Source organism: Magallana gigas, chromosome 5, assembly GCF_963853765.1.
Source record: "Magallana gigas chromosome 5, xbMagGiga1.1, whole genome shotgun sequence".
In the NCBI taxonomy this organism is placed as follows: domain Eukaryota; kingdom Metazoa; phylum Mollusca; class Bivalvia; order Ostreida; family Ostreidae; genus Magallana; species Magallana gigas.
This window is the reverse complement of record NC_088857.1, coordinates 54,480,964-54,491,967: the sequence shown is the minus strand read 5'-3', so window position 1 is coordinate 54,491,967 and position 11,004 is coordinate 54,480,964. Positions and strand designations below refer to the sequence as shown.

Sequence of the window (11,004 nt, the reverse complement as noted above, 5' to 3'; positions counted from 1 at the left end):
TGCTGTTACGAATTATGAAAAAAAAATGAGTTCGTTTTCCACCAACTGTTCTTTTGTTGCACCAAGACGAAAGTGCGAATACCAAGGAACAGCAAAATTGATGAGTGGTAGTACAAGCATTATTACATGATTACCGTAATCTTCTTGTTTGCCATCACCGTTTTACTCTCAATAATGACAATTTGTGTTTTCTGCAAAAGAATATTTATACGATTTAATTTCCTCAATAAGCTACATATCAAATATTGACTGTGCATTTTATGCATATAAGATATCAAGCACAAGGATCCGGCCCGCGTCGAAAAGGGGGCGTGTCCATTTCTAAGCATCTTGTTGAACGACTTATCTAAAATTATTATTTCCGGTCACAATGGCTGACGATGCAATACCAAAATACTCTCCAGAGGGTTTATCACACGACTCTGCAGAAGAAGATCCATTTGAAAATGCCAGACAGGCAGGAAAGGTACCGATCATCGTTTTCATTTAATTTCATTCATCGTGATTAAATTTTCGACATGTTCTTTTAATTAATATCAAAGCATTGACATAATGATATGTATGAGATATTGACCTATGCTTTACTTACATCTACTAGTATATGATGTATGGTGTAGATATTAAACACAAAACAGAACATATACAATGTATTTATCGTCTGTGTTGATAAGTAGATATGATCATGTTTATTAACTAATGTAGAGCCCGTTAAACAGGTCCAGTACAATCTCTTGATTTAGCTATATAGCTTGAAAAAGCTATTTAGTTTGATAAAGCTATTCAAAATAGCTTGATAAAGCTATTCATGTGCAGTTTTTTGAAGAAAAATATTTATTGTAAGAAATTGACAAAAAATCGCAATTAACTTCTACTCATATTTGCACAATTGACCATTATAAACTTGACCACAATTAAAGATAGTTTTAACACTGCAGCATTATAAACAAAAAATATATTTCCATTGTTTGGGTAACTGTTTACCACTTTGTGTGCAATGAGGCGTGGATAAGTATGATTTCTTCTCATTGTGATAAATTATTACCAATCAATTATCTTGTTTACCATAACTGACCTCTTTTATATTTCATTCAAGAAGTAACTGTGTGGTCATGAATCAGTTGCCCCAAAACTTTTAGTGCAAAGTCTCTTAAGGAGACGCAAATTGATGAGTAATCTCTACATGCATTGTTCACAGAACAGTTCAAAGTTAAAAACTATCACTGGACTAAAGTGCGATATTTTATACATACTGATAAAAATACAAATTTAAGAAAAATGTATGACAAAATAGCTAAATGAAGCTACTCTGAATAGCTTAATAAAGCTATTTAGCTTATTCAAGCTATATAGCTAAATCTGGAGATTGTACTGGACTTGTTAAACGCGTCCCTCATGAAATATGTCACTATGTTGCAAATGTACAGTGAAACTAAAAAAAAAACCCAAAAACAAATGTTAAATAGTGTCTCTTATTAAAACAAAGACCATTGGCTAATAACTATGCTGATTTACATTACTTGAATATTAGATTTTAAATCCTCAAACTGAGTTTTTATGTGCACAACTTTGAAAATTTAATAAAATGTCAGATTTCTCACATCTTGGTAAAATTGCTTATTTAACCAAAGTTGTAACTTCATGTTCTAACAAGTGACATGGTTTCTTCATATCCCTATTAATGTATTTTTTTTAGAAAAATCTGCTACAATGGATGGAGATCTCGGTGGCTGAGCCAGAAAAAAGAGTTGTGACGTCAATGAAGGTCCAGGATACATTTATTGTATATCTGGTTGAAACAAGGTTAGTATTTTGTGTTGTTGTGTCTACTGTACAAAATTGTATGTTTACCCATGATAGAAATTCAAAATGGTTTTTTATGAAGTGTATTTTTTTTTGACAAATATCAAACATTGACCGTATAAACATGTACATGGTTAACTTTTTTATTTGGCTGTATGCATGGTTAACTTTTTTATTTGGCTGTATGCATGGTTAACTTTTTTATTTGGCTGTATGCATGGTTAACATTTTTTTCTGGCTGTATATATGGTTTAAATTTTATTTTGGTTTACAGAATCACAGATAAGAATATTAAGTACAACGGGGATGGGACGTCGTCTTTATGGCGACGCTACAGCGAGTTTGAGCTGCTACAGAATTACCTGTCCATCACCTATCCCTACATCGTTGTCCCTCCTCTACCCGAAAAAAAGGTAAGTACTTTCATATGTACACACTCTTTTATCCAAATAACAGGGTTCTAGACATTTAATCAGACCAATTAAAACTTGTTTGACATGGTTACTGGTAATAAGCGGTTTACTCACATGTTTGAATTAAGTACTTACCTACATGTAAGAGTGAAAAGTTGTTTAAAAAAATACATGGTTTTTGCAGGCTTCCTATGTTTGGCAAAATAGTCCCACCGACAAATTTGACACAGAATTCATCGAGAGAAGACGGGCAGCACTAGAGGTATAAGCTGATGAATGAAACAACAAGAAAACACTCTGATTCTGTGGAACAGAGAGAAAAACATACTGATTATGTAACATCTCATTTAGAATCTTTCTGATACATGTACATGCATTTATATACTGTAAATTTAAAATGGTATTTTTTTAAACAGATTTTTATGCTGAGGGTTGCTGCACATCCAGTTCTCTCTCAAGACAAAATCTTCATTGGATTTATGCAGCGGGTGAGAGAAGCTGGAATTCATACCTAATACATGTAGCGTAACAGGTCTAATATTGCCACGGATTAACTGTCAAATGCAAACTTACTGAGTTTTACTCTGTGTTTTGTAGGAGGATGGCTGGAAGGAGTCTGTGTACCTGACTGACTTCCAGAGTAAGGTAAGATGCAGCCATCTTAGAATTGAGTTGTCTCCCTTAGAGATATTAGATTGTGACCTACATGTACATTAGTAAGATTGGACACACTGGGGTTGGATTATGTCTTTGTGTGCCTTAAATATACTCTCGGGTAAGATTGTTTCTCTTATTGCTAAGAATGTGTCCTTTAGAAGAGGATGATGTCTCCAGGGTTAATGTATTATCCCTGGAATATGATTACCGATATGTCTCCTTGGGTAGGATTGAGCTTCTGAGGGTAGGACTTTGCTCATCTGGTGCTGTGAGAGGAGAGAGTGAAAGGGAGAAAGAGAAAGGGATGGGGAAAAGAGAATGGGAGGGAGATGGAGAAACATTAAGCTGTGTGTGATTGTAACTCTATCAACCTGAAATATCAATTGACAGGCCGACTCCAGACTGAAGGCTCTGAGTGCTTCCTTCAGACTAAGGAGTCCAGACAGACAGTATGACGAGTTAAAGAATTACTGTAACGAGCTAGAGAGCAACATCGCCAATCTTCTGAAAATCCGAGCTGTAAGTCTTATGTGGAATTCTTTGTAAATTTGAAATTGTTCAGTCTGATATGTATTTATGAATAGCCCCGAAGAAATAAATATGATTTGTTTGCTGTTCCAGAGAATGGCTGATAAACTTTACGGAATTCATAAAATTCATGCTAATTATGGCCGGGTGTATAACGAATGGAGTGGAATAGAGAAAGACATGGCTGAACCTCTACAGAGTGCATCTCACTACATGAATGTGTAAGTGGATTGTAAACTGTGTCAATATGATGAAGAATCGGGATTCTGTAACGTTACATCATAAGATATGATTAATGCACAATTAATTAGAATTGTGTATAAAATGTGAGACAAGTATCGGTATATTGATGCAAGTTCAATATACTGTTGAATTTCAATATTTTGAACCCTGATTTCTTGAATACAATGGATGTGTTGAAATGATTTGCATGTCCCGATGACTAAATTTTAAAGTATTTTACCCTCAATATCTCAAGTATTTGGACATCTCGAAGTTTTTAAACAGTCCCATCTAGTTCGAGATAACGAAGTTTGACTGTACTCTTATAACATGAGCTGACATGGTCTCTGTATGTACACACTTTTTTGCTGTAGTTTCTCGCAGAGTGTGGATGGAATTCTTGACGAAGAGGAACAATACGCAGACCAGCTCAAGGAATATCTCGCCTTTGCCGACTCACTCAGGTTAGAGCTTAATGCTGCTTTTAACTATTGGGTGTTAGGGTACTGTTTCAAACACTGTTAACCAAAATTAGGGAATGGAGATACCTCTAGGAGAGAAATCCTGAAATCAGCTAAATATTTGGTTATAGATTATGTACATGTACACTGGTGTGTATTTGTAGGTCTGTGTGTAGAAAGTACGAGTGTCTGCAGTATGATGTGGAACGTGCGGAAGACAACCTCGCGTACAAAAAAAGCCAGAAAGACATGATGGTCAGTTTGCACTGAAAATAGAACACATTCTGGCTTAAAAGTAGAGTCCATTACAACAGAAAACATGAAAATGTATTTATTTGACATGAGGAAGCGGTTCTTTTATAAAGTTTCTTATCATAACATTTTTAACTATTGGGTGCATGTCCGTCTTCTTTGTTTTGAACAGGAGCAAGGAAAAACCGGAGGCGCTTTCTCGTTAAGTGGGATGAAGACCAAGTTATTTGGCAGTGACACGCCAGAACAACGCGACCAAAAAATCAAACAGCTTGAAGAACAGATCAAACAGACAGAGGAGGAGGTCCAAACCACCTCCCAGGACCTACAGTGAGTTATCTCAGATCCTGTGATATCTCAGAAATCTATCAGTTGTCTCAGGTCCTTAATATCTCATTAGGATTCCATTCCATAAGATCATGTAATACATGTATCTCATAAATAACCAGTTGTCTTAAATCCAGAATATCTCAAATATGCCAGATGTCTCGAATCCTGAATTATCTCCTAAACATAGCCATTGGCTCAGATCCTTCAATATCTCATGCATATGCCCATTTTCCTGTTAAATCTCACAGATCTATCAGTTGTCTCAAAGCCAGTAATATCTTATTTCAAAGATTGGCATTGAGTTATAATGCCAACGTTTATGCCCATATTACCTGACTTTCATTGTACTGTTGCCTCCACAGAAAATTTATCGATGCTTCTTTGAGGGACATTGACAGATTCAAAAGACAGAAAGTCAAAGATTTGAAGGAAATATTTACCAATTATGCTGTGATGCAAATAAAACAATGCAAAAAGGTATGTTGTGTCTCTCCATGTACAAAACAACTTAATTTTAAAATTATGCTCTTAATTCAGTATCTTTTTTCAGCAATCCTTCAAACTCATGGTCCTTAATATTATTCTTAATTTTATGTAATAAATCTTTATATATTATCCTTTTTTGAATTGTTAAATCAGAGATTTTTTAATTTAATTGAAAAGATAAAAACGTGTTCTAAAGTCGATTTTCATTTCATATATGACTCAGTAATTATCAGCTTTTAAGGGAATAGCAGTTACACCAACTTTTTCTAAATCAGGTCTTCTTAACTCTCTGTTTGTCTGGTCATGAATTTCTCAACTCTTCATGAGTTTTTTTTAAGTTTATACACTAATATTGTTAAATGTCTTTACCTTCAGGGAATAGCTATCTGGACCAGTGCGAAGGACTGTTACACAAAGATGTGAGGGGTGTAGACGACCGTGTTAATCTGTCTGTGATGTGATATTGTTAGTCCTTACATATAATGATCAAACTTCCATTGAGGGGAAAAAGAGGAGAGATGTTGACTTGTGCAATATGAGGACAGGGGTAGCCTCACCATTCCATGGGGGTCAATGTGTGCAATACCTAGCTATCTCCAACATTCTTTATCATAGGATTTTTAATCTTGGCATATATTTTATTTTACGGTGCATGTAAAATGTGCTGTGGTTGTGAACAATGAAGTCCTAGTCATTTATAGAAATACTCAACAGGTGGAATTCTCTTTGAAACAAATCTCTGAGGCTCTATCTTTTTAGTTCCCCATATTTTCTAGAAACTGTGGCAGTTGTTAGAATATTAAATGCATATTCATACAAGCCATTTTATACTGAATGCTATATTGAAGAGTACAGTATTCTCAGTAATTAATTTAGGCTTGCGTAAGTATTGTCTGGTGTTGCTTTTTGTAAGTAGATCTATTCGTGACAATAGCCATTCCCACAAACTGTGAAACATATGTTATTGTTATACTTTCATGTTAAATACTGAAATCTGATTGGTTAAGACGCAGTTAATAATATTTACTATCACCCTCAGCGTTAGCAACGCACTTGGCAACGGGTAACATTAAAAAATGTTACATGCGCGAAAATTATGCGCGTACGGTTCGCTGTAGAATTCACGTTATTCCTATATAAAAGCAGTAAAATTTTCTTAAAAATTTTAAAAAAGACATTCAGAATAACAAAATAAATAGTGCCTGTTTGGGAGGATAACAGTTGAAATTGACACCCCTCGAAAACCATTGTCAACCTCCGCTTCGTGTCGGTTGACAATGGTTTTCTCGGGGTGTCAATTTCAACTGTTACCCTCCCAAACAGGCACTATTTATATAAGAGCGACTGCAAATGTTGAATTTTACTACATGTTCATATTTTACTGTTGTGAAAATATTGTGTTGCGAGTAGAAACACAAATAAATCTGCGATTGTTGTAAACTTGTTTTTATAAGCAAGAATGGCAAACAGAAGGGATTCAGAAAAGGTGTGCATCTACACAGGCTTGTTATTTAGAGTCAATATGGAAGAATTTTAAATATTTTTATCTGGTCAAATATAACAGGGTCATCAACACCCCATGATTTTTACTCTTTATGCCGGTAACTATGACAGTGTGTCACAACATGGCAACCTACTGTGAAACTTTATATTGCCTAATTTGGCTGTCTTTGTGGCACAGTGGGTCTTCTACTAACCTGCAGGTTCCAACCTTAATGAATGCAGCATGAATTTTGCTTTTATAAAGAAAAGAAATCAATTTTTTAAAATTTGATCCCCCCCCCCCCCCAAATTGAACCTTTTTTTTATATTTTTGAGTAGAACATTTCCAAACAAATATAGAAGTCTGAGCTTGTATGGTAATTTTTTTTCCAAAGGTGTGGATTTGATTTTAGATAACCAAACTGACTTGTAAACACATCTTTTTACTTTTTCTCTGAAACTACTAAACCAATCTATCCTAATTTTTGTGCGTACCATCTGAGCTTGGGACATCCCACCAAACAGAGGTCCTTGGTAAAAACTTAAATTTGACTGACAGCATTTCCCATTATTATGTGAATCTGTGGCTAAACCTGTACCACAGTTAATGTAGTTGAGCTACACTTCTTAAAAAAGGAAAACAAACCAGAAACAAAGTGTAGTTTTATTTGGCATAAAAAATCCTATAATCAAGCAGTCACATTCTACAGCGAAGCTTCCACAGGTCACTGCCTATTACACGATTTTATTTCTTAAATTATTCAAATTGTACATTTCATGTATTGATGTAAACAGTTTGTCTTGTAGATGACTTAAAATTCCTCTGATATTAAAGAGTGTATAATAATATACCAAAAATATATTGCACCATATGAGTAGAAAATAACACAAAAAGAAAAAGGACACAATATCACATTGTAACTTGTATAGGCAATGTTTCAAAAATTCAATGTATATTGACCCCTGATTTAATTGCATAAGCAATATAAGTAATACATAATTAATTATTCATATTGTTCCCTAAAATCTAGCTAATCTAAGCATCATACAGAGTCCTTCAGGAGCTGGATAGGGACGTTGTCGTGGACCCCCTGTAGGAGTAGCTCCCCTTCGTAGGTCACCACCTTCTTTCTTTTGGCAGCCCGGAGAGTTCCCACCAAGGCCTCGAAAATATTGGCACATCTGTCATCGCTGAAGAGGATTCCAAATGTCACACTAACCTTACCATCAGCATCTTTCAAAGAAAGAGTTATGAATATTTACTCTCCATTGATATCGTGGATAAATTCAGTAATTCTAAGTTGTGGATAATGGTATTTCTTTAGAAGCAAGTTGCTTAAAGAGACTGGATCGTCAACAAATTAACAATCAGATCATTCTAAAATTTTAAGATCTGAATTGTTAAGTTTTAAACTATAATTTAGTAAAGAAAAAACCCAGATATTTTACTTCCTAAATCTGGGTAATTTCTTATATTTAGATATAAAGCTTCTCTTTTAAAGGAGATCAATACATCTAAATATGGCCACGACCATCAAGCCCGTTCGTGAAATTCAGTTGAGTAAATTTGAATGTAGAGGTACATACTGAAGATTTCAAATCACTAGCCTCTAATACTGAACTACCTACAATCATTAAAGTTAAGTTCTCCCAGCCATGAAGGCGCATAAGGCTGGTGCCTATACCCGTCTTCCATGGTGCTAAGCAGATGAGAGACTCGGTGACTCCCCCTGGATGGGACATCAGTCCACTCCTAGCTAATGCTGGTACCCAATTTCAGCTGGGTGGACTGAGATAATGTAGATAAAGTGCCTTGTCTAAGGGCACAACACACAACATCAAGTGACCATAGGAGAGTTTGACCCCACAACCTTTGGGTTACTGGCCTAGCACCTATGACCACTGAGTCATGTGCTCCACATCCCTTAAATCATCGATACATTGAAATACAATTAACTTTTGTGATGTCAACTACCGTACTTTAGCACTAAAAATTTTAATACTATATGTACTAGGAAAATATGAAACAATGCTTTTTGTTGTTATTTTATTACAAGCGTTTCAGCTAAAAGCACCCATCCTTACAGTTGATACAAATATAAATCACATTCAAATGATAATAATGTATAGATGCATTACGGTGGTTGACTGGATGTTTTATGTACCGGTAGCTGTCTTTAATGATCTGACAATGACATCCGGCAAGTCTCACACATATCCTCTCTGTTCTACCGTCAGTTCATTAAGCTACAGATTGTAGTCAAGATCCACTTCAGATATATGTACTCAATGTAGAAAACTTACCAGGTGAACCTAGCCGCTTAATTTCCTCTATGAGTAATTCAACTTCATGCTGGACATTCATTTTTAATATGATGATTCTGAAATTAGAGTATACACTAAATTAAAATCTATTAAATCTATTTACTTATAAATGTCCTTCAAATTGGGTACTGAGTGGGTAGCTGCTAAGGTAAAAAAAATTCAACTCTATTTCCAAGCTATTCAGATCTAGTCCATGACAATTACCAGTAGGAATAGGAAAATCTACCACTGATTAATCAGACTGTTTCTTTGTATAACAGGACAGGAGAAAACATATAACAACTGAGCTATCTCGCTCCAGCAATCGAATCCGACTGACTGGCACATTTTCCCCTTTATGTGATCTTTGCCCTAAGATCAACATCCCTGGATCTGTCCTCTAGTTTGAGTTAAACTTTACATTCTATGGGATGGTCCAAATGAGACGGGAATCGAGGAAACATGACAGATTAGACAGAAATTTGAGCCAAGGCCCTCTTAAATATTAGTCAGGTGCTCTACAAATTTTCAGGACCTGGCAACCAAACGGGTCTGGCCATTTATACATATCTACAATAAGTATATAACAGTATAAGGGCTGTTTTAATGATAAAATAAATCTTCATATTTTCGTTCGTCACAAATATCCATTATAATTATCTGTATCAAATAGACCAATAAACCCCTCATTTTGATTTTAGAAATCCGGAGAGATTAAATTTAAACTATTAGCAGTGCTTTAATTTACTGTATTTATTTCTTACAAATAAATAAATTACGAATACGACGACGTATGACATGTCTATTTCATTCGTCTGCCGTAACGACAGTCCCGTATGATTATTTCTAAATGGTCTTTTGGACAAGAGAGTCGAAGTGACGCATACCAATGTTGGTTATCAATGTTCACTAAATAAAATGACTCACATTAACAGGGAGACCGTCTTTTAGTTGGATGGAGGTGTGATACCAGGAAGTGAACCGGATATGCTAAAAAATTTATTGTACGCATGCTCTATATTTTCTCCTACGCATGCGCTTTGGTGTCAAAAGCCATTTTAGTGTATTCCTAAAACATATCTTTCTGAAAACACCACTTCATATCCTCTATCAAAGTCAACCATGAAATTAACCAAAACAAGATGATTCTTTCTTTACTACACGATGAATACTCGGACCCCGATGCAGCCTTACTTGAGTAACTCGCTAGCTATCCGACAGGAAATCCAGAGGTTTGAGAGTGTCCATCCGTCAATTTATGCTATTTATGACCTAATTGATGCAATTCCGGATCACCTTATACAGCAGCAGATACGGGAGCACGTCGTCTGTATAGAGGGTAGGTTTACTTCCGTCACTTGAGAGAGTGATCATCCCGTCCTTTCCATACTTGATAATTTCTCTCTCCTCAGCATCTCGAGTCCCCTCAACATGTCACCATACAAAAGTTATTGTTTACTATTAAATGATGATTATAGTGTGAGAAGGAAACACTTGTAATGAAGTTATTTTACACAATTTGCTATATTGAAATTGGCATTGTTTAGGAGAGTACTTGTGTCACTCTGACCTATATGTACATATAATCTCATATGTACACAACAAGGATTGACAATGACTCTTTAAATGATTGAAAGCTTATGATCTCATCAATGGAATGATACTTAAGCTTTTCATTTGGTTATGGCTATTGTGTGCATGTTTTGAACTTGTATTTAATTGGTAAATCCCTTAAAATTTGATATTTATGAAATTACAGGAAACAAGGGGTTGTAAATGTTGTGTGAACCAAATCACATCTATCAGTGCTGAAGATCAATTGATAATAATGTCAGTAGTTATTCAAATATTAACATCTGATACTTTTTACTTCAGCATCTTGTAATTTTTTAAACAAATTCATTTCTCATCTCAGACAGTTTAAAAATTTCTTGATAACTTTGTTTAGATATACATGTAATTAGAAGTATTTTTTTAATGCAGTTGGCTGATAGACATTTAAAAAAGTACAGGTTTCAATCTCATTATGACATGGTTTTTCATATATTTGGAAATTTGTCTAAAAATAA

General features: G+C 35.0%; 3 protein-coding genes across 40 annotated transcripts in view; 2 read left to right on the top strand and 1 right to left on the bottom strand.

The window, feature by feature from the left end:
• The first annotated feature begins 312 nt into the window (after nt 1-312).
• Nucleotides 313-5,643, top strand: LOC105325900 (sorting nexin-4). The gene is made up of 13 exons (XM_011425678.4): nt 313-466; nt 1,694-1,800; nt 2,075-2,213; nt 2,398-2,475; nt 2,630-2,701; nt 2,811-2,858; nt 3,261-3,389; nt 3,492-3,619; nt 3,995-4,084; nt 4,246-4,336; nt 4,506-4,663; nt 5,026-5,140; nt 5,525-5,643. Exons 1-13 carry the CDS (start codon nt 371-373, stop codon nt 5,570-5,572), a joined length of 1,299 nt encoding a protein of 432 aa, XP_011423980.3. The 5' UTR covers nt 313-370; the 3' UTR covers nt 5,573-5,643.
• A 1,638-nt stretch (nt 5,644-7,281) lies between these two features.
• On the bottom strand, nt 7,282-10,269 carry LOC105325896 (costars family protein ABRACL). Of its 2 annotated transcripts, none has more exons than XM_011425653.4 (3): nt 10,130-10,269; nt 8,936-9,012; nt 7,282-7,865 (listed from the first exon to the last, which is right to left on the bottom strand). In XM_011425653.4, exons 2-3 carry the CDS (start codon nt 8,994-8,996, stop codon nt 7,675-7,677), a joined length of 252 nt encoding a protein of 83 aa, XP_011423955.2. In that variant the 5' UTR covers nt 8,997-9,012; nt 10,130-10,269; the 3' UTR covers nt 7,282-7,674. The 2 variants fall into 2 exon arrangements, with proteins under 2 accessions (XP_011423955.2, XP_011423954.2); XM_011425652.3 differs by lacking the exon at nt 10,130-10,269 and adding an exon at nt 9,863-10,002.
• Nucleotides 10,100-11,004, top strand: part of LOC105325897 (centaurin-gamma-1A) — a 37,114-nt gene continuing 36,209 nt past the window's right edge. For all 37 annotated transcript variants that reach the window (XM_011425676.4, XM_011425675.4, XM_034459608.2 and 34 more), the window contains exon 1: nt 10,100-10,274. In XM_011425676.4, coding sequence (XP_011423978.1) covers nt 10,100-10,274 — 175 coding nt within the window. The remainder of the gene's footprint in view (nt 10,275-11,004) is intronic.